Source organism: Artibeus jamaicensis, unplaced genomic scaffold (genome assembly GCF_021234435.1).
Source record: "Artibeus jamaicensis isolate MK-2021 breed Jamaican fruit bat unplaced genomic scaffold, CSHL_Jam_final contig_797, whole genome shotgun sequence".
NCBI lineage: Eukaryota > Metazoa > Chordata > Mammalia > Chiroptera > Phyllostomidae > Artibeus > Artibeus jamaicensis.
Window position 1 is genome coordinate 7,765,993 of NW_026521977.1, and position 22,586 is coordinate 7,788,578.

Sequence of the window (22,586 nt, forward strand, 5' to 3'; positions counted from 1 at the left end):
TGTCGATTAATTCTTGTACTTCTCACATTTATCCCCTGTTTACTGGGGAGGAAGTGAGGCTCAAAGGGAGTAGGTAACCTACCCAGGTCAGCAAGCTGTAAGTGGTGGAGCTGGAATCAGAACCCAGGAAACTGGAGCCCATGCAGCTACCCACTGCCTCCTTGTACACGCTACCACCACACACAACCTTGTGTGTTTCTCTGCATGATGAAGGTGCCTGGCTGTGCTCTGGGCTTCCAGGAAAAGCAACCCTGTCGCCAGGCCAACATCCAAGGTGACTGTGAGTAGGACACATGCAAGAAAGAGAGCTGGTCTGGCACAACTCAGTCCAGGCAAGAGATGACCTGAGCTCACGACAGCAGCTGATGTTGTCTTCCTGGAGGCCTGTACATCCCACTTTGGACACCCAGGGCCCAGACAGGCTCCAGACGGTCCCCATGCTTCCCGCCACTTAAGACTGAACAGGGGAACTGGTGCCCTGGAGGCACACATTTTGTTTAGGAAAACACAAAGCCATACAACTGACACAATGCAGCCCTGCCAAAGTGCTGATCTTCAGTGGAAGATATGGAAGGGGGCTTTACAAGTAAAACTGAGGGTAAACTGTACATGAATTTTTGCGACGAACCAACACTTAGAGGGCATTTCCTACCATCCAGTCTCCCAGACGAGCCAACAGTCACCCTCGTCTGTCACTAGGGCCGTGGTTGAGAAGTCTGAGCAGCTCTGATCTGAGACCACCGTAGGTCCACCCTCTTCTCTGAACCCACGCTGAACTCATACAGCATGTGGCTCCATCGCTCTGAGCCCTACAGTTACTGTAGTGTTTAGTACATTTCTGCACTAAACACTACAGTAACTGTGAGCCCCCAAGCAGATAATGTTCGTGAAGCACTCGGTAAACAATACAACATTAACCCAAAACACTTCTTATTTCAGAAAATCTAAATGGAAATGTTTTGACAGCCATTTAAAAACAACAGGCAAATGCAACCATACTGCTCCATGCCTTTCCGTCTGCCAATATTTACTCACGCCGGTTTACTGAGATGCTGCTGTCTCAGGCTGAACAAAAAGATTCAAACCAGGCTCTCTTCGGAAGAGGCAGAAAACTGGAGCAGGCACCTCATTAAACCACCAAACAGTCCGCACCATGAAGTGCTTTCTAAAATAAGCTCCTTTTGATGAGGCACTTAACACAATGGAGTATTACTTGGGCATAAAAACAGTGAAATCTTAACCATTTGCAACAACATGTCAAGTTAAATAAGTCAGACAAAGAAAGGTAAGTACCATACGATTTCACTTATTGAACAAATAGACCAGAAACAAATTCCCAGATTGAAGAATAAACTGATGGTGGCCACGTGGGAGAGGGGGGACACGGACGAACAGGTGAAGGGACTGAGCAGTACAGACTGATAGTTACAGAACATCACGGGGATGTAAAGCATAGCATCGGGAACACAGTCAACGGTACTGTAGTGACTACGGACACTGTTAGGTAGGTGCGAGACTTATCAGGAGGGTCACTTTGTAAATCATGTAAATGTCTAACCGCTCTCCTGTGTACCTGAAATTAATACAATCTTCAATGTCAACTATAACCGAAAATAAAATAAGCTCCTTTTTCCCAAGTCTGCAATTTTAGAAGCCAAAATTCCCTCCCATCAATATTAAGAGAATGGGAAGACTGCCAGCAGAGCTCATGAAACCGACACCCACCCTCTCCACACACCCAACCCTGGGAATCGGGGCTAACCCCTCTCCCCTCAAGCCTACCCCCTGTCCTTTCTCTGGGAAAAAATTAGAAAGAGCCTCCAAAGAAACCAGTGACCCATTTCTTCAAGAGGTTTTCCCAGATCTTTTCTGGGGTGACTCAGACCACGGCACACACCATGGCTCTCACTCCTCCCGCAACTTCCCACACAACGCCACTCTTGTTCCTTCTGCCCAGGACCTAACATTTCAATCCATGAGTCAGTTTTCGCCCTTGATAAAACTACCAGGAAACGAAACATAAAGTGTGGGATTATGCCAAAACTCGCCAACCTGGGAGAACCATTTCTTAACTTGCAACAAGAGGTTTCAGAATTTCCCTTTCCAATAGATGTAGCTGTGTAAGCAATAAAAAAAGAAAGAAAGAAAGCAAATAAATAAAACAAATGTGAGCTGTGAGCTTCCCAGAAATTCTTTCTAGAAGAGTTGCTCTCTGGTTTGAAATAACATTTCTGGGACTCCTGTTCCCAGAAACACTTCAGTGAGAAAGATGACAACAACTAAATGAACCAACAGGCTGGCACTCTGCAGGACAAATTTCACTGACATGAAGTTCAACATCAGTCTGGGGAGGAAGATGTGGCAACATTCTTTCTGGGGTGGCCTGAATGACTGTCCCTTGGCTGACAGCGTAAAAAAACCTCAAGAGGGTAGTTTCCTGCATAGCCCGGTACTCACGGGCTTTCCAGAACAGCCTTCTGCACTCAGGGTCTACTGCCAGCAAGGGTCCCCACCTGGGCATTCGGTCACCCCTGGTTCATTCCCCAATTCCTCCTCCCCCCTTTACTGTCAGACTCAGAAGCAGGCTTGCTGAACCCAAAAACATGCTCTAGATATTGAGCATTGTCTCTAGAAGGGTAACGCTTCTGAGGGAGGCTTGAAGCCTTGGCTCACGCCAGTCCCCACTCCCTGCCTCCCTGGGACGGGTTCTTAACTGCCCATTCCCAGCTTCCTGGGGCCCAAGCCTCCCCTCGGTGTCCCTGCTCCTCACTCCTGTCCCAGGGGACTCGAGCCAGGGGACTCGAGCACCAACACTCCTGCCCTGTGGCATCTCAGAGTGGTGCTTGGTGGTGGTGATTCACCCTGCGAGGCCAATGCCCCGATATTTGCATTTAAATGTTCCACATCTCTATATTCCACAATATAGAGATGAACCATAAGATTTATGCTAACAATCCATTTATTTTACTCAGAATGACATTAAATAGCAAATAAAAACACCATGACGAGTAGAGGGAAAGAAAGGCAAAAGTTTTATATTTTAATACCTTTATGTTTCTGGCTTTTTGAACAAGTGGCCCTGCACTTTCATTCTGCACCGGGCCCTGCAGATGTTGTGGCCAGTCCTGCCCCAAGGACTTGCTTCAGTCCAAGGGGCTGTGGAGTGGAATGGAAAGTCAGCCTTACTCCAGCCCCCAGAAATGTCTTTCCCAAGAGCCTCACTGCCTCGTTTGGGGATGTGCACCCACAGGGCAACGGCACCCACAGTAGATGGCCCTCCAAGGCTCCACAGCTGAGAGTGAGACCTTGTATAGTCTGGTGCTTCCTTCCTGGAGCCAAGTTACAGAGGACCAAGACCTGGCAACCAGGGAGGGAGGGAGGCTGGGTCCGGAGGCCAACAGACTTCCCAGTCCCCAGACACAGAGCATGAGGTCACGAAGTTAGGAAGCCAGAGGCTGGGTTCCTGCTTTGTGCGCTCTTCTTGTCAGCAAGAGACTAAACACAAGAAACCTGGGGAGCAGGCACCAGTCTTGACAGGTGCTGCTCCTGGCTGCTTCGCTCCTTCCACCTTGCTTGGTCTCCCCCACACCCTGATCTTCTCAATAAGAAGTTTTCCAAGACCTGAATATCTAATAAACTCCTTGAGTCCCTTAAACACTGCTGCTTCAATAAATACCAAATACCTACTTGGTGCCCGGTGCTGGGACGGGCACAAGTCTCAGAGGTGGGGAGCGGGGTTCTGCCTTCGAGGAGCAACCTTGGCACCAGCAGGGTAGCCAAGACTCCTGTTCTCTGCCATTCATCCTCCTTATTGACTCAGGACCTATTCAAAACCCGCTATAGGAGAACTCAACCCATGGGGTCCTGTGAAACCCCTGAATACCAGCAGCCTCTTCTTGAACTTCTCCCTCCTGGGTCTCATGTGTGAACAGGCTGTGTCTGTCAAACTGTTTTTACTAAGTAATAAATTAACATCTTCCATTTCTTACTGATCAGAGTCATGCACCATCACCAGTCAGCACAGGAGACCGTGGGCGGCTGCCCTTCCCAGGAGCCTCAGTCCCCCGCAAAGAACAACGCGGGGTCAGGGACAGCCTGAGTTGGAGCAGTGGTGCATGGCACGCACTGGCTCTCACTGGCAACCCGGGGCAGAAGCCGCCAGTGCTACCGTGGTTACCATATCAGAGACTGAAGACCCGTGGGTCTAGTCCCAGCACGGACACTTCCATCAAATCACTGAACCTTCACAGACCTGGGTTTCATCATCTGAAGAACAGGATAATAGCTTCTAGGGCTATGACAAGGGTCAAGTATGAAAAGGTACCAGAAAAAGCCGACTAACTGCCTTGCTGTAGGAATGACCAGGATTATGACACATTTCCACATAGGCAAATGGAGCTGGTGACACTCCATCAAGTGCTGTGAGAATTAAATCAGATAATAGATTCAAACAGTTCCTGGTATTTTTCAAGGACTTGAAAAGATGAAGCTATTAGCCCTCACTGGGGTAGCTCAGTGGATTGAGTGCTGGCCTATGAAGAAAAAAGGTCACTGGTTTGATTCCCAGTCTGGGCACGTGCCTGGGTTGCAGGCCAGGTCCCCAGTTGATGTTTCCTTTATGCATCGATGTTTCTCTCCCTCTCTTTCTCTCTCCCTTCTCCTCTCTCCCAAAATTAAATAAATAAAAATATTTAAATAAAAGAAAACTTAAAAAGATGAGGCTATTACATTATGGTAACCACTATCATTGCTGCTACCATTAGTAGCGCTGTTATCCCAATCACTACTACCTCCTGCTACCTGGCCAAGGGACTCATGGGAAAGTAGCGAAGTCTCAGAGCACAGGTCTTCTTAGGGGGATTGTCGGCATCACCTCGCCTGGGATTGGGAGAACCAGGGTAGCTTCCTCATGAATTTCGTCCCTGGTTAATCCACAGTGGATTAATCCAAAGTGCCGAGACCAAAACTGAAATCCACCTACCTTAGCTCAAGGTTTTCTCCTTCAAGAAACAGATTCTGGAGAGTATTCAAACATCTGCTAACTATCAGGGGCAACTGGTGCCTCCCGAAAACCTCACACAACTTTCCAGGCAAGGATCCACCGGGGAAAATAGCCTCAGCTGTGCTGATGCTCTGTCCCTCCAGCTGAGCCATATTAGAGAACTCCCCCCGCAAAAAACCCCGAAAATTCAGAAATGCTCGTGGCAAACACAAGAAAGCAGACTGAAGCAAAGCATTTAAGTGGGAAAAAGGAAAATAATTACTCCCAAACCTTTAAGTTTTTGAGAAATTGTCACAGCCAAAGAACATATATATGAACAGCCCATGGACACAGACAATAGTGTGGTGAAGGCCAGGGGATTAGAGTGTGGGGGCTGGGTGGAGGTGGGCAAAGTTGGGGGAAATGAGGGGCCTCTGTAATAGTGTCAACAATGAAAAAACACAAAATTTGCCACAGAAGGAGGTAAAAAAGACAGTCCGCTGCCACAGGGTCCCAGGGGGACTGTCTCACACACACTACACGTTGCTTTCCTCTCTGCCTGGAAGGACTCAGCTGAGGCCCTGTAGGAGGGAACCAGGGTTTGCTGAAGGGTAATCATGGGGGACCTCACAGAGCTGCCACAGAAGAGTCAAAAAAAAGAGACAAAGGGCAGAAGGCTGTGACAACGACCTAAGATCCTACAAACCCCTCAGATCCCTCAGCTCAAGGTTTTGCCTAGAACTGCATGGAAAAGACAGAAACCTTACACAGGAGAGGTGGGCACCTCTCCCCTCACCAAACCTGTCAAGCTCTCTGCGTGGGCGCAGGCATGTGCAGCCCTTCCTGCTGTCAGTGGGAAGTGCCCTGCTCCTGAGACCAATGAGACTTCCGCCCTGGGTCCCTTCCCTCTCCCCTCTCAGAAGCGCTGCGCCAGCAACTGTCCCTTCTCCTCCTGCATCTTCTCCTGCATCGCCCACTTCTCCCTCCCTACTGGATCATTTCCATCAGAACAAAGCCTACATTCCTCCCCCAAACCCACATCCTCCCCAGTTCTCCGCTAATTTCTCAACCTGCTTTGTAACAAACCTGCCTGAAAGAGTCACCCCAAATTGCCGACCCCATTTCTTCACTCCACATTGTCGTTCACCTACTGTACCAGGTTTTGCCTGTTAGGCTTCCGGAAGCCCTCATTCTCCAAGGTTTCCTCCGACCTCAGTCTCCTTTGCTGGATCCAACGCTTTTCCCAACCTGTAAATGCTGCTATGTCCCAAGGCGTGGAGCATCTTCTTCCTGTCTACACCCTCCTCCTGGGTGACTTCATCTAATCCTGTTGCCTTGAACAACACTTATAATACCCAAGTGCTCTCCTGTCTTCTCCCTCCCTCAGCCTCAGATGCATGCATCTGACTAGCTGACAAGTTCACATCTCAAGTGTAACAGGGCAAGACAAGTTCTCCCACACATCCCCACCCCAACCTGTGTCTCCCCAGCCCTCCCATCTCGGTGACATGAGCACCACCCGGCCAGGGGCTCAAGCCTCTAGGAGTCACCTTGTCCCCTCTCTTTCTCTCACAGACTGCATACAAACCATGGAGCCTGAACCTGACCACTCCTCTCCACCTCCAGGGCTACACCTTCAGTCAGGCTTTCAGTAACTCCTGCTGGATTACAGCAAGGGCCACCTGCCCGCTACAGCTGCCCGCCCCCAATCCACTCTATACCAGGTACAGCAATCTTTCTTAAAATGCAAGTCAAACCGTCCCTCACTGCTACAAGTCCTCGGATGACATCTCACTGGACTTAGGATGAAGTGTAAAAACTTCTAACCTTGGCTCACAAAGTCTTACACCATTTAGCTCTCCCCTACCTATAAGGGCTTCTCATGCCACTTTCTCCCTTGTCCACCACATTCCAGCCACACTGGCCTTTTTGCTCCTTGAACTGGATGCTCCTTCTTGCCTTAATGCCCTTGCACTGGCTGTTCCCTCTTCCAAAAGGAAAGCTTGTCCACCTCCTCAACACAAGGACAGATCTTTGTCATTCATATTTCACCTTAAAGGTTACCTGTTCAGAAACACCACCACTAATCTCCCATCCGACCAAGCCACTCAGTTATATAATATCACTTTATTTTATCTTTCTGCATAGTAGTTACCACTCACTATCTGATGTTATTGTTTACTTACTTATTCTCTGCTCCCTCCCATCCCGGGGGAGACTGTAAGCTCCGTGAGCCCCGGGACCTTGTGCACCTCATTCATTTCTGTAGCCCCAATGACTAGATCAATGTGTGCTACAGTGGAACTATCTAATAAATGTCAGTGGATGCAGAGAGGGTTAGGAGCGAGAGAGGGTCATGCCAACTGCACACACATACACAACCACAGTCCTAGTGCTCACATCTATAAACCTCATCAATCAGGATTTTCTTTTAAATTGATATGAGAAAGAGAGAAAGGGAGAGGGGGAGAAAGAAAAAGAGAGACAAAGGGAAACACTGATTTGTTGTTCCACTTAGTTATGCATTCATTGGTTGACTCTTGTATGTGCCCTCACCTGGATAGCTAGCAGGAGGGATCCAACTTGAAATCTTGGCCTGTCAGGACCAGGCTCCGACCAACTTAGCTATCCCACCGGGGCTCATCCATCAGGACTTCGACCGACCATCCTGAAAGAGCCCAAACCCAGGAGGGAGGCTCTGGGACTTTATGGGACGGTTTGAGCTTCAAACATGCTGCTCTACTGCCCACTAGCAGTGTTTTCAAGTCGATGAAAAAAGAACTTCTGACTCTCTGTCCCCAAAACTCCATTTAATATTAGCCAGACGACAGATCTGAAGCTAGCTCATTCATTCAGTGAACAAACATTTACCGAGTGCCTACGCTGTGCCAGGCACTGGGACAGAGGATCAAAAGCCGTTTCTGGCCGCATGGAGCTCACCGGAGAGCAAGCAGAGGGAGAAACATTCAACCCAGGTATAACCAGAGTGGGAAAGGAAAGACTATACTACAGTTAGCGTCTGAACGGCGCCTCGATTTCATTTCTACAGACCCAGGTCTGACATAACTTGGCTTGAGAGGCAAGGCTCCTAGGCTTTTGCAGAAAAGCCACTGCTTTACTAAGCGGAGGCAGGAGCGTGATCGTCCCAGTTGAGTACAGGCTACAGAGACTCGTAGCGTTCGAGTAATATTATTGGCTAATCTGTTCTCCTCCCCACCCCCATTTCTCCCCCAGCAGGCCCTCGCAGTGGAGGGGCGGGGTGAGGTGCGGTTCGACTCTCCACTACCGTCTCGGAGAACACAGCCGAAGAGAAAGGCCACCCGGAACGGAATTTCCTCCGTCTCTTTTGTCCCGTTCTCACCCTCCCCACCCCCGGTTCCCCAAACCTGGACACAACTCTTAGTCTACTCCCCCCACCCCAGCTCATCCCGATCCCAGCTCTGCGTAGCCGGAGACCCCGAAGGGGAGGCGTGTCTGACCCCTCTCAACAGCGCCCGAACGCTAGGGCCGGGTCCAGGACGCGGTTTGAAGGCCCCAGCCCCCGCAGCGGGCGGGCCCCGGACCCCCGCCCGCGTCCCTCAGCGGAGACGAGGACCCCCACCCCGGACTCCCTGCGGGCTGCCTCACAACTCGGGCAAACAAAACGGCGCACGTCTGCGGCCCCGGCGCAGTGCGCGCCAACTCGCCCAGGACCCCTGCGGGAGGAGGGGGCGCATTTGCGCGGCGGGAACCCGGCGGGACCCCGCAGCACAGGTGCGAGGGCGGCGGCGCCCCGGCCACTCACTCGATGAAGTAGCTGGCGCCCTCCTCCGTGAAGCCCTCTTCCCAGCCGCGGGGCAGGTCTGCGGGAACCGGAGAAAAGTTAAGGTCAAACTTGGCCTCCCAGAGGCGCCCCGCCCGGGCACCCCACCCCGTCACCCAGCGCCCACCTGAGCGGATCATGTGGCCGGAGTTGACGGGCTCTCCGGTGCGCGGGTGCAGCCAGGTCGTGCAGCGGAGCTGGTCACTGCGGAGAGAGGTGCACCTGTTAGCGCCGCCGCCACCCCGGGGGCCCCGCCCGGCCCCGCGCACCGCCGGGCCCCTCGCCCCGCCCGCGGCCCCGAGTTCCCGCGCCGCACTTGATGAAGAAGACGCGGCCATCGCGACACACGCCGTAAGACCAGTGCTCAGGTAAAGTGTCCCGCCCGATCCCCGCCGCCGCCATGTTCGTCGAGCCCGGAGCGGCCGCGGGCGCCGCCGGGCGGGGGGGAGGGAGCGGGGGCGGGGGAGGGGGCGGTGCAGGCGGTGGTGCGGCGGGCTTGACCTCAGCGGGCTCCGGCGGCTCCCCGCGGCGCTCCATCGCTCGCTGTGCGAGCTTCTTCGGGTGCGAGCGTGCGACCGCGTCCCGGCGTCCGCAGGAGTTCACCGCCGCACCAGCCTCCTTGAGCGCGGTGGCCGCGGCCTTTGTCCCCGGGACTTCCCCGCCCCCAGCCCGCCGCGCGCCCCTTGGCCCCTGAAGCCCGGAGACTCGGGCGGGGCCAGGGCCTCGGTCGGGGCTCCGGGGGCAAACTCCGGAAAAAGGGTGCACCCCCGAATGCCCCAGTAAACCCCGCCCGATCCCTGCAACAGAACTTTTCTCTCCGGGAACTGTACATATTTTTGATCCATGTAAACCTAAACAGGTTGCTTCCTTTGTAAAATAAAGTTAATAATAAATATTACACGGGGCTGTTGTGTAGATTGAATGAAGTAACAATGGAACAAAGTGCCTAACTGGACCCTGGCACATACTAGCTCCTCTCTTAATGCCAGGTCAAGCATGATTACATTTTACTCAAGTTTGCAGCTGAAATACGAAGCAGGAGGGTGCAGGTCCTCTCCCCCACACGCCACACATACAGCCCTAAAGTTGCAGGGATCACAGGCTCTGCTTTCAATTCTCGTCAAGTGACAGAGATGCTTAGGACTGGGCTGTATCTCAACCAGATCCTCCAGGTGGGACCTCTAGTGGGGGCTCTGGAAGGTTCTTTTCATGGCTGGAGGATTCTCATATTCAGGTCTCTGCTCTCATCTCAGCTCCTGGGGGATCCCTCCCCTGTCGCCTTGGACCAAAGGGGACTCTTCCCCTCCTCCCTTCACTATTCCATTTCTGTGTACACTTAATTGAGGTTCTTATTTGTGCGTTTATTACCTTTGTTGTATGTTAGACCCCCGCCCTCACTGAAATGTCAGCTGAATGAGAGGAGGGGCCTTGGTATGTCACAGGCCTGAAACGTTGTCTGACTGGAGTTCGAAGTCAAGCGCTGAATGAGTGCATGAAACACTCCACGCTGACACCCCTGCACTCTGAGCACGGACAGAGGGCAAGCTGGGCCCTGGGAGATACCAGGCCCCGCCTCCGAGGGATATAGGCTACAGCTGATGGGATGAGGCCCACATTGAAGTGCACTACCCACAGCGTGGGCCTTAGTTATTCAGAAAGGTGCCCCAGACAGGTAGAGTTCGGAAGACCCTGAAAGACAGTCAAGTCTGAGTGGGAAGGAGAAGGAGGGGAGAGTAAACACGGGGCGAGAAGGGCGTGGGATGTTCGGCAGGCCATACAAACGCCCTTCCTTGGGAACAGTGACGTTGGGGAAGGAGACCATGTGAGTTGGGGAAAGGAAATTGGCGTGATTGGGGAGGATCCTGAACACCTGAGAGTGCCTCCTGCCTTTCAGGAGACTCTTAAGCAAATGACAATGGGAAAATAGTGTCTTTATTGTTAAACATTAATCTAAAATAATACATTAAGTGGGCAAATGTCATGAACACACAATTCACAAGAAGTAATGCAAGTGGCTTTTAAACAAATGAAAAGACCCTCAACCACTTCATAATAGGAGAAAGGTAGACTAAAATTAAGGTTCAGATACCATTTTTAAGATATAAAATTGGCAAAAAAATGCACAGTGTAGAAAAAGTCATCTTGTTTATTGTTGGTGGGACTATAAAATGGTTGTCTCTTTGAAGGTAGTTATGTAAAAAGCTACTAGAATTTAAATGCATATACCTTTTGACCTAGCGATCCCACCACTAGACATTTACCCTGCAGTACTGCCCACTCAGGGGCACAAAGGCCTGTGCACCAGAGTGTTCACTGCAGCGTTGTCCATACTTCCCAAAGACTAGGGACCACCTAAATGTCTGTCAAAAAAGGGCAGGTCTGCATGGTGATGAATGTTAACTGGACTTGTGGTGGTGCTATTTCACAATATATACAAACATGGAATTATTATGTTATATGCCTGAAACTAATACAATGTGAGATGTAAATTACACTTCAATTAAAAAAACAATTAAAAATTATACGTCAATTATGTCATTCTCACAATAGAACACTATGCAGCAGTTAAAAAGAATGTGCAATAGATTTCTATGAAATGCCATGGAATGGTCTCTAAGATACTAAGTGATACGTAAGATGGAGACCTGTGCATATGGTTTGCTACTACTATTCATATACAGGGAGCCCCATGGCTGAGTAAGGTATCCCCTGTTTGTGCCCCCCAACAAAAATAGTTTGGTGTCCATCCATGGACCTAAGTGTGTGGGCACATTGAGGAGGGTAGTTAGTGAAGACGCCAGGAGGTGAGTGCTCTTTCAAATGTGAAGACAGCAACACAAAACTTGGAGAAACATGAAGAATCAACACAACATGACACTACCGAAGGATCACAATACCCTTCCTAGTCAGCGACCCCGACGGCATGAAGATCTGCAATTTACCTGATAAATGACTCAATGTAGCTGTTTTAAGAAAACTCAATGAACTACAAGGAAATGTAGGAAGATAAATGAATGAAATCAGGAAAACAATAAATGAACAAAATGAGAAACTTAAGAAAGGGATAGAGCCCTGCTAGTGTAGCCCGGTGGACTGAGTGCTGGCTTACGAACCAGAAGGTCATGGGTTCAATTCCCAGTCAGGGCACCTGCCTGGGTTGCAGGCCAGGTCCCCAGTTGTTAGGGAGGGTGAATCACATTGATGTTTCTCTCCCTCTCTTTCTCCCTCCCTTTTCTTCTCTTAAAATTAAAAATATATATATTAAATAATACCTTTTAAAAGAAAGAGATAAAAATCATAGAAAGGAATCAAATGAATTCTGAAGCTGAAGGACAGAATGAATGAAATGGGAGGGAAAAATGCAACAGAGAGCATCAGCAACCGAATGAATCAAGCAGAAGAAAAAATGAATGAGTTAAATGGTAAGAACTTTGAAATTACCTAATCGGAGAACAAAGAATGAAAAAGAGTAAAGAAAGCCGACATGATCTGTGCAGTACCATCAATAGAAATAATTTGTAAATTATTGGAGTTCCAGAGAAAGAAGGGGCAGAAAGCTTATTTAAAGTAATATAGCTGAGAACTTCCCAAATCTGGGGAGAGATTTAGATATCCAAGTACATGAAGCGCAAAGGGAACAAACAAACTCAAAAGAGTTCCTCTCCAGGACACAGTCTAATAAAACTGTCAAAAATCAAAAACAAGGGGATCTTAAAAGCAGGAAGACCAAAGAAGCTTGTAACTTAATAGGAACTTGTAAAACCATCATCAGATTTTTCAGCAGAAAACTTACAGCTAGGAGAGAATAGGCTGATGTATTAAAAGTGCTGACGGGGAAGAGTCTAGTCAAGGAACATGTATGAAGGACCCATGGACATGGACAACAGGGTAGGGACTGACTGTGGGGAGCAGGGGAGAGCAAAGGGGGGCAGGAAATTGGAACAACTGGATCGAACAACAATTAAGTAAATAAATGAGTGAATATACTCAAAGAAAAAAACTGCCAACCGAGAATGCTCTATCTGGCAAAATTATCCTTTAGAAGTGAAAGCAAGCTAAAAAATTTTCCCCCAAAAAACGAAAGCTGGAGAGGTTAATCACCACTAGACCTGCCTTAACAATTAATGTTGAAGGGAGTTCTTCAAGCTGAAATAAAAAGATGCTAATTAGTAACATGAAAACATATAAAATATACAATATGCTGTTACAAGTAATTATTTATACAAACCCAGAATACTCCAATAATGTAATATGATTGTGTGTAAACCACTTAACTCTAATATAAACGGTAAAGGACACAAGCATTAAAAATAACTATAATAATTTGTTAATGAATACAAATTAATGAATATAAAAAGAGGTCAATTATGACATCAAAAATGAAAAAGGAGAGGATGAAAGGGTAGGGTTTTTATATGTGATCAAAGGTAAATTATTATCAGCATAAAATACACTGTTAGATCTGTAAGGTGTTATATGTAAATCTCTTGGTAACCACAAAACAAAAACCCACAGTAGATTCACAAAAGATAAAGAGAAGGGAGTCAAAGCAACCACTGTGGCAAGTCATCAGTTCACAAAGGAAGGCAGCAAGAGAGGAAGAAAGAAAGAAGTGAACTCTTAAGATAGCCAGAAAACAGTAACATGCCTCAGTGAGCCCTTACCTATCAGTAATTACTCTAGGGAAGGTGGGATGGGCAGAGGAAGGCAAAGAGGGAAAAATTGAGACAACTGTAACAGAATCATCATAAAAAATAATTACTCAAATTTAAGAAGCTACATTCTCCAGTCAAAAGCCACAGAATGGCTCGATGCAACGCGTTTCCAGTGTAAGGACACAGGCAGACACAAAGGGAAGGAATGGAGAATGACACCCATGCAAGTGGAGACCAGAGAACAGGGACAGTTATATGAGACAAAACAGACTTTAATCCCAAAATGCTAATAAGAGACCAAGAAGGTCACTGTGTAATGATAAAGGGTCAGTTCATCTAGAAGATAAAACAATCATCAATATACATGCACCCAACATCAGAACATCTAACTGTATAAAGCAAATACTAAGATTGGGAGGGAGAAATAGACTGCAGTCATATTAGGGGACCTCAGCACCACACTTTCAACAATGGATAGATCATCCAGACAGAAAATAAATAAGGAACTAATCAACTCGAATGCCACATTAAACCAGATGAACCTCACAGATATCTATAGAAGTGGCAGAGTACACATTCTTCTCAAGTACATACAGAACATTCTCCAGGAATGATGATATGATAGGTCACAAAACAAATTTAAGAAATTTTTTTTAAATGATGATATGATAGGTCTTAGCAAATTTAAGAAAATTGACATCGTACTAAGTATCACTTCCAACCACAACAGTTTGAAACTAGAAATCAGTAATAGGAGAAAGCTGGAAAATTCACAATTATGTAGAAATTAAATAACATACAATCTGAACAATTAATGGATCAAAGAAAAAATCAACAGGGAAATTTAACAATATCTTAAAAACAAAAACACAATATACCAAAACCTGTGGGATGCAGCAAAAGCAGTTTTCAGTGGGAAGTTTATAGAGATAAACACCTACTTTTTAAGAACAAAGAAAGAGCTCAAATAACCAACCTAACTTTACACCTGAAGGGACTAGTAAAAAAAACAAATTAAGACTGAGTTAGAAGGAAGGAAATAACAAAGATCACAGCAGAAATAAATGAAAGAGACCAGAAAAGCAATAGCAAAGATCAATGAAATTAAGAGCTGATTTTTTAAGATAACCAAAATTCACGAACCCTTAGCTAGACTAAGAAAAAGAGAGACACCTCAAATAAACAAAACGAGGCATGAAAAAGGAGACATTACAACTGATGCCACAGAAATACAAAGAATCATAAGAAACGACTGAGAACAAATGGATAACCTAGAAGAAACTGACAAATTCCTAGAAACATAAAACCTCCTAGGACAGTCATGAAGAAATAAAAAATCTGAGCAAACCAAAAATAAGTAAGATTGAATCAGTAATCAAAAATCTCCCAACAATGAAAAGCCTAGGACCCAGATGGTTTTCCTGGTGAATTCTACCAAACATTTAAAAAAGATTTAATGTTAATCCTTCTCAATTCTTCCAAAAACTTTAACAGAAGGGAGCACACCCAAATGTCATTTATGACGCCAGCATTACCCTGATACCAAAGCCAAATAAGGACACTGTGTGAAAAGGAAACTAGCCCTGGCTGGTGCGGCTCAGTGGATTAAGTGCCGGCCTGCCAACCAAAGAGTTGCCGGTTCGATTCCCAGTCAGGGCACATGCTTGGGTTGAAGGCCTGATCCCCAGTTGGGGCTGTGCAAGAGACAACCACACATTGATGTTTCTTTCCCTCTCTTTCTCCCTCCTTTCCTCTCTCTCTAAGAATAAATAAGTAAAAGCTTTAAAAAAAAAAAAGAAAAGGAAATGAGTGCTGGCTTCAGCGCACATAAACTAAAATGGGAATGATGTAGAAATTGGCATGGCCCCTGCCCAAGGATGACTGACAAATTCATGAAGCCTTCCTCAGGAAAAATAAAATAAATTAATTAGTTAAAACAAAATAAAATGCACCCTGCCCATAACAGGCACTCAGTGAATGAGTTTTGAATGAATTAGCAATGAATAAATTGCTGTCCACCACTGTATAGAATACCTGTTACAAAAGTGCTCGATAAATAACGGGAGTGAATTAACTACTTTTTAATCATTCTACACCTCACAGAGACTTTTTAAAGCATGATGGGCATACAAAAAGAAAAATAGCAAAAATCTTCTTGTAGCCCTGGCCGGTATGACTCACTGCATAGAGCACCAGCCTACGAAGCAAAGGGTTGCTGGTTCGATTCCTGGGTTGCGGGCCAGGTCCCCAGTCAGGGGCGTGCTAGAGGCCACCACACATTGATATTTCTCTCCCTCTCTTTCTCCTTTCCTTCCCCTCTGTCTAAAATATAAATTTTTAAAAATTAAAAAAAAAACTTCATATACATACCACCTACCTTATGGAAAACAAACATTACAAACAGCTGAAACCCTCTATGGAGCCCCGCCCGACCCTGCTCATCTCCCCCCTGGCGGGGCCACTGTCCTGACTAGGTGTCTGCCGTTCGGCAGCTTCTGCTGTACGTGTCCCTGTGTCTGCAGCCGCAGCAACAGGTAATAGTGTGAGAGCAGTGTGACTGCAGGTGAGGCCGAGACGCCAGGAACAGCTCAGAGCCCAAAGGCAACTCTCACGCTTATTTTAAAAGAAGTCTAATTTTTACTTATAGGTGACATTACAGAGAACCAATAGAAAAGAGAACAGTGACTAGATGCACTTATATTTCCAGAGATTTTAAAATTTGATTTCTCTTAATGGACAGTTTTATACTTTAGGAATTAGCTAAAATGTTTGTTAATTTTAGGGTTGACTTGTATAGAAAAACACAGGTTATTGTTTACACTTTTATTTATTTAAAAAAATTTTTTTAAAGATTTTATTTATTTATCTTTAGAGGGGAAGGGAAGGAGAGAAGGAGAGAAATATCAGTGTACGGTTGCCTCTCATGGGTCCCCTGCTGGGAACTCGCCTGCAGCCCAGGCATGTGCCCTGACTGGGAATCAAACCGCAATCCTCTGGTTCGCAGGCCCATGTTCAATCCACTGAGTTACACCAGCCAGGTGCACTTTTATTTTTTAAGAAAAACAGCAAAAAAGCTTATAAGAGGCACTGAGTAGGAACACTAGACAACCTAGTCATTTTAGTATGAGTCTCAAAGTAGGTTACCTTTTCTGAGCCAATTTTCCCATCTTTAAACTGGGGTAATTTAAAAAATAATGAATTTATGCCAAACCTCCTTCCAAAAATATCTAGAGTTAGCTTTTTGGGAAGGTGCAAAAATCAAAGAATATGAATGTGAGACCACTTTTAAATTATAAGCTGCAGGTACAGAATGTGGTAATGTTAGTGGCACCAGCAACGACAGCAATGTGCGCCACCTAGTAGTGAAACAGAGTAACTGCATCCAAATGCAATTCTGTACGTACTATAGGGCATCACAATTCACAGCCTGACACGGATTACTGGATTTTGGAGGAAAGACGCTGACATAAAAGACAAAAAGTTATCTCAGAGAAAACAAGCAGTGTAAAAGTAAAAAAAAATGTAAGATTATCATTAAGTATTCAGAGATGAGAAAATATAAAACAAATTTCTATAAAAAAAAGAAAATTCAGGGAATGAAAATGAGCTCTGAGCAGCTGGGAGTTGGATCTGGCTCACAGAAGCCGACTGTTAAATTTCCAGGAATTCTGCAAGCCAGTTAAGCACATGCATTATTAAAAATTAAGTTATACAAACTAAAAAATAAATAATATTTAAAACAAATGTAATAAATACTCAAAACTCACTGTTTCCTAATTACTTTACACCATTTTCCTGTTACCCAAAGTCTTGAAGTCATTCATGTTTACTGTCCCCGTACAGGGGAGATGCTACAGGACGGCCGGCTCCCGGGCATCTCCCAGCTCCGCTGTGACGGCCACTGGAGCCTGAAGTCTGCGCTCCCGGGAGGTTTCGTGCCACAGAAACAGATGAACACGGCAAATCTGAGCTGTCTTCTCCCACCCCCATGAAAGAGTTAAACATCTACCGACACACCAACATACACTTAACAACATAAAACATATATACATATATATGCACACATGTATGTACATTTACCAGTGTGTCACTGGCTCCTGGAAATAAAATATGAGACTTAGTAAGATTGGAAGATAAAAATTGAAAACTACCAGAAAGCAGGAAAGGAGATGGACATTAGTTATTGAAAGATTTTTAAAAAATTAGAGTGTCAGTCCAGAAAGTCTAATGTGAAAATGATGAGCTCCAGAAAGAGAACACAGTGGAAGAAATATTAAAGGAATAATTCAAGAAAATTTCCCAGAACCACAAGACAATTTTGAGACTGAAAAAGCTTGAGTACCAGAACAAATGAAAAAGATAAAACCAAGGTATTACTGCAACTCTCAAAACACTGAGCAATAAAGAGGCAACCCTAAAAGCATCGTGTAATGGGGAAAAAAAGGTTAAAAACAAAAGGAGTGGAAACCAGAATGACATCTGACTTCTCAACAGCAGGAGGGTTTGGCAGGGGCTTGGGGGAGGCCTGTGTGTTCTTTTTTGTTTGTTTGTTTTCGAAGCTAGATAAAATAAGCAATGATAATATTTTTAGGAAAAATTATTTCCAACCTAGAACCTATTCCCAAATGCTCAACAATAAGAGTAGAAAAAAGATTTCCAAAATCTCAAAATTTTTTCATCCTTTATGTGCTTCCACTTAATCAGTTTTTATTGAGAACCTACTATGTGTCAGACACTCTTCTAAATATTAGGGCTTGCCCTGGCTGGTGTGGCTCAGTGGATTGATTGCTGACCTGCAAACAAAAAGGTTGCCGTTTTCTTTTTTTAATTTTATTTAGTTATTTCTAGAGAGAGGGTAAGTGAGGGAGAAAGGGAAAGAAACATCAATGTGTGTTTGCCTCTCACACACCCCTTACTGGGGACCTAGCCTGCAACCCAGGCATGTGTTCTGACTGGGAATCAAACTGGCAACCCTTTGGGTCACAGGCCTGCGCTCAATCCACTGAGCTACACCAGCCAGGGCTAAAGGTTGCCATTTTGATTCCCAGTCAGGGCACATGCCTGGGTTGCAGACCAGGTCCCCAGTAAGGGGTGTGTGAGAGGCAACCACACATTGATGTTTCTGTCACTCTCTCTAAAAGTGAATAAATAAAATCTAGTAAGTAAATAAATAACTATTAGGGCTATAGCAGTGAACAAAGTCCCTGCTCTAATGGGGGTTCCTTGTAATCTGGAAATACTAATATAATAATTTAGGTAGTAGTCAGTACTCAGGAGAACAGCAGGACTGGGGAGATGGAGTGCTTTCTAAAGGGCTGCTCTGGTGAGGTTACAGTTGAACAGAGACCTGAACGCAGGAGCAAGCCACTGGATAGCTGGGGGAAGAGCCTCCCAGGCAGAGGAATTAACAAGGGCAGTGGCTTTGGAAGTGTGTGAAGCCAGGCTCCTGTGACTGGCAAGGGTGGGAGGAGATAAGAGGCAGAGGTAGCTGGAGGCCAGGTCACAGGGCCCTTAGTGTGGGCGCTTTCCGTTTGTGCCTCCAGAGCCACTCTTCACCCTGCTCTGTCGCTGGGGAAGCTAATGGTAGGGACCACTCATACTTTTTGAGTTTCTTTAAAGACTCCAGATTTCTCAATTTGAGTGTGATATTCATCTGCTTCCTGCTGGATTCTGACACTCCCTTGTAGGGCAAGATACGGATTATAGATTTTATTTTGAATGAGATGGGAACCACCAGAGATTTTTGAGCACCTGAATAGCATGTGGTTTACATTTCGAAAAATCACCCTAGACACTGGATGTGGAAAGGACCTGGTGAGGGTCATGGGGGAAAAAGAGGCTTTTACAGGAGGGAGGGTAAGAGAAGGGGACTCAGACTAGGGTGGCTGTGGTAGAGGTGCTACGTGGATGAATCAGGATGCTGTTAAGGTAGAGCCAAGAGAATCTGGTGATCAGGTAGGTATGTGATGTAAGAAAAAAACAGCATAGATGATTCGGGGTTTTGGCACGAGGATAAATCAAATTTCCATTCACTGAAATAAAGATGGCCTGAGAGAGAGCAGCCTTGGGCTGTAAAACTCAGGAGCTCAATTTGAAATAAAGTCCAGGTATTTAGTAGAGATCCAAGTGGCGATGTTGATTAGATGGACACACATCTAAGGCTGGCGTACAAGGACAGTCTGGGCTGGAGGTACAAATTCTAGCAGTCACTTCAAAAACAGCGTTTAAAGCCACGGACTAGATGAAATTACCTAGGAGTTGGTACAAAGAAAGGAGGCCCAAACATTGAGCCCTTTCTTCAGAAGCTACTATATGTTCTGCCAAAAGGAAAGAGTAAACCAGGAAAGAGGAAGAACACACGAGATGTCGAAATAGGGACTCCAACACGGAAGGCAGGAAGAAGCCCCGCCAGGAGACCCCAGAACTGTGGGTCTCAGGAGTGACTCGTCTGAACCGGAGCCAGAGGGGTGAGCGCCCTGGGAGAGGGACAGCCCAGGGAAAAACACAAAGAAGTAAACTTGACTGAAGATACTGAAATGCAAACTACGGTTCAGAGTTTGGGGATGAATTACAGAATGGAACACAGAGAGAACATCAAGTAGATGGAACAGCAAGGTCATTTCTAACATAATTTATGTACATATATATTTGCAGGAATGTTAAGTATAGAATTACATCAACAATATATAGAATATTCAGAAGTATAAAACATGTTATTACGAGGATTCCAGGGGAAGAGGTATGGACTAAACACCAAGAAACCCTAGAACAAGGACGTTACGTACATGTACGTGAGTGTGCATAGCAGCACTGTTCACAATAAGCAAAAGGCAGAAACAGCCCAAACAACCAGCAATGAACAAATCATGGTACATACTTACAGTGGAATATTATTGTTACAGAAATGAAGTGCTGATACACGCTACGTCATGAACCCCGAAGACATGATGCTAAGTGAAAGCCAGACATAAAAGGTCACATGCTGATTGATTCCATTTGTAAGAAATACCCAGAGTAAGTGAACCCACAGCAATAGAAGTAGACGGGTGGTTTGCCAGAGGTGGAGGGAGGGAAGAATGAGGAGTAAATGCTTTATGACTATGGGGTTTTATTTTGAGGTGATGAAAATATTTTGTAATTGAGGTGGTGGTTTTACAATATTATCAGTATACTAAATGCCACTTAATTCCTTGGAAATGGTGAATTTTGTGTTATGCAAATTTCACTTGTTCCTTTAAAAAAGTACATTATTTAGAAATAAAGTGTACTAAATGTCAGAGAACAGCTGAGTTGAATCAGTTCCGACTTCAGGCTGCAAAAGGGAAAGGGCTGTTCTCAGTTAAGACCTGTAAAATCCGACTGTTCAAACCACATGTACGCACAACCGCAACTTGGTAGGATTAACACCTGTCACTTGGTTTTTAAATGAAAAGAACACTTCCTGGAGGAAACCTTCAAGTCGAAGGTGCTCACATATACGCAGATTTGGACAAATAAGATCCATATGCTGATTCCAACTGTGTCAAAATCAATGTACAAAGAAAAAGCACATTAAGAAACATTTGTTTAGCCCTGGCTGGTGTAGCTCAGTGGATTGAGTACAGGCCTGTGAACCAAAGGATCGCGGTTCGATTCCCAGTCAGGGAACACACCTGGGTTGCAGGCCAGTTCCCAGAAGGGGATGCATGAGAGGCAGACATACATTGATGTTTCTCTCCCTGTCTCCCTCTCTCCCTCCCTTCCCAAGGATGGATTTAAAAAAAAAAACAAAAACGGGGGAGAATAAAGCCCTGGCTGCTGTGGCTCAGTGGATTGAATGCCAGCATAGGAACCAAAGGGTCACTGGTTTGAATCCCAATCATAGTGTGTGTGGGGTGCTGAGAAGTGACCACACATTGATGTTTCTGTCCCTCTCTTCCCCTCTCTAAAAATAAATAAAACCTTTTAATTAAAAAAAAAGGGAGAATAAATGTCTAAGTCTGGAATACAGATGAAGCCCATACTAAACAGAAGGGAGAAGCATGAAAAAAAATTTGATTGACCACTGGGGAAAAAGATCAATAAGGAAAATCATTGGAGACAGTATCAATAAATCAATAAAACTCTTAAAACTTCTACAGCAAAAACAGCAATAAACAAGATGGAAATTGGGAAAAATAATTAGAGCACATGAGGAAAGTTTCAGAGTTAACATTGTTCCAAAATAAAAACAGGGCATGAGTAGACAATTTGCAAAAAGTAAACATTAAGATACTCAACAATAATGAAAGTTGAACAGAATAAAGAGCATCGCTGCCTCTCTGAATAAAGACCTACACAGCTAAGAAGGAAAACAGGCCCTGTCCAGAGCTCAGTTGCTCGGTGGAGCCTGGCCCTTGTCAGGCTCGTGACACCAACTGTGAGGGTTCCATCCCGTTCAGGGCGCACACACCCGCCAACCAATGCGTGCACAAAGAAGTGGAACAAATCAGTGTCTCTCCCTTCCTATCTATAAGTCAATTTCGCCCTGGCTGGTGTAGCTCAGTGGATTGAGCACAGGCCTGTGAAGCAAAAGGTCACCAGTTAGATTCCCAGTCCGGGCACGTGCCTGGGTTGCAGGCCAGGTCCCCAGTAGGGAGTACGTGAGAGACAACCACACAGTGATGTTTCTCTCCCACTCTTTCTCCTTCCCTTCCCCTCTCTAAAAATAAATTTAAAAAATATTTAAAAAGTTAAAAGTCAATTTAAAAAAGTAATTTGAAAGGGTGTGAAGAAATGACATTTTCATGTACTTTTCTGAGTACTTATCAGTAATTTTGAAAGGCAGTTTTACAAAATACATAAAATATATAACATGCCAGATCCCATTTCTGGGAATTTGTCCCAGTAACTACAAGGCAAATTGGCACACGTCTGGAACAGTGTCCACAACTGGGATGTAACGAGAGATGGTTTGTGTGCAGTATGGTACCCACATGCAAACAGGTGTCTGTAGACACATGAACAGGTGGTTACCTGAGGGATGTTCACTAATCGCTAGGGATCCTGAATGATTTAACCGCCACATACTGGATTCTTGGTCATCTAAATCCTGCAAATCACACAGCCCCTAAGTGGGAAGGCCGTTTCTGAAAGCCAAGTTTGACTCCTCTGCCCACACTCCAAAGGG

At 45.7% G+C, this 22,586-nt stretch overlaps 1 protein-coding gene, 1 long non-coding RNA gene and 1 other non-coding gene across 11 annotated transcripts in view; 2 read left to right on the forward strand and 1 right to left on the reverse strand.

Annotated features, from left to right (window-relative positions):
- Positions 1-9,427, reverse strand: part of PLEKHA7 (pleckstrin homology domain containing A7) — a 208,471-nt gene extending 199,044 nt beyond the window's left edge. For 5 of the 9 annotated variants that reach the window (XM_037150595.2, XM_037150584.2, XM_037150585.2 and 2 more), the window contains exons 1-3: positions 9,100-9,426; positions 8,911-8,987; positions 8,766-8,823 (exon numbers count right to left, since the gene is read on the reverse strand). In XM_037150595.2, coding sequence (XP_037006490.2) covers positions 8,766-8,823; positions 8,911-8,987; positions 9,100-9,320 — 356 coding nt within the window. In that variant the 5' untranslated portion in view covers positions 9,321-9,426. Of the gene's footprint in view, positions 1-8,765; positions 8,824-8,910; positions 8,988-9,099 lie in introns of all 9 variants that reach the window. The other 4 variants (XM_053673020.1, XM_037150583.2, XM_037150586.2 and 1 more) reach the window with 2 other exon arrangements.
- LOC128628532 (uncharacterized) lies at positions 7,816-20,633 on the forward strand. The gene is made up of 3 exons (XR_008392940.1): positions 7,816-7,956; positions 8,216-9,151; positions 20,341-20,633. It is a non-coding gene; the product is annotated as an uncharacterized LOC128628532 (long non-coding RNA).
- Positions 15,248-15,350, forward strand: LOC128628556 (U6 spliceosomal RNA). The gene has a single exon (XR_008392976.1). It is a non-coding gene; the product is annotated as a U6 spliceosomal RNA (small nuclear RNA).
- Positions 20,634-22,586: the final 1,953 nt, after the last annotated feature.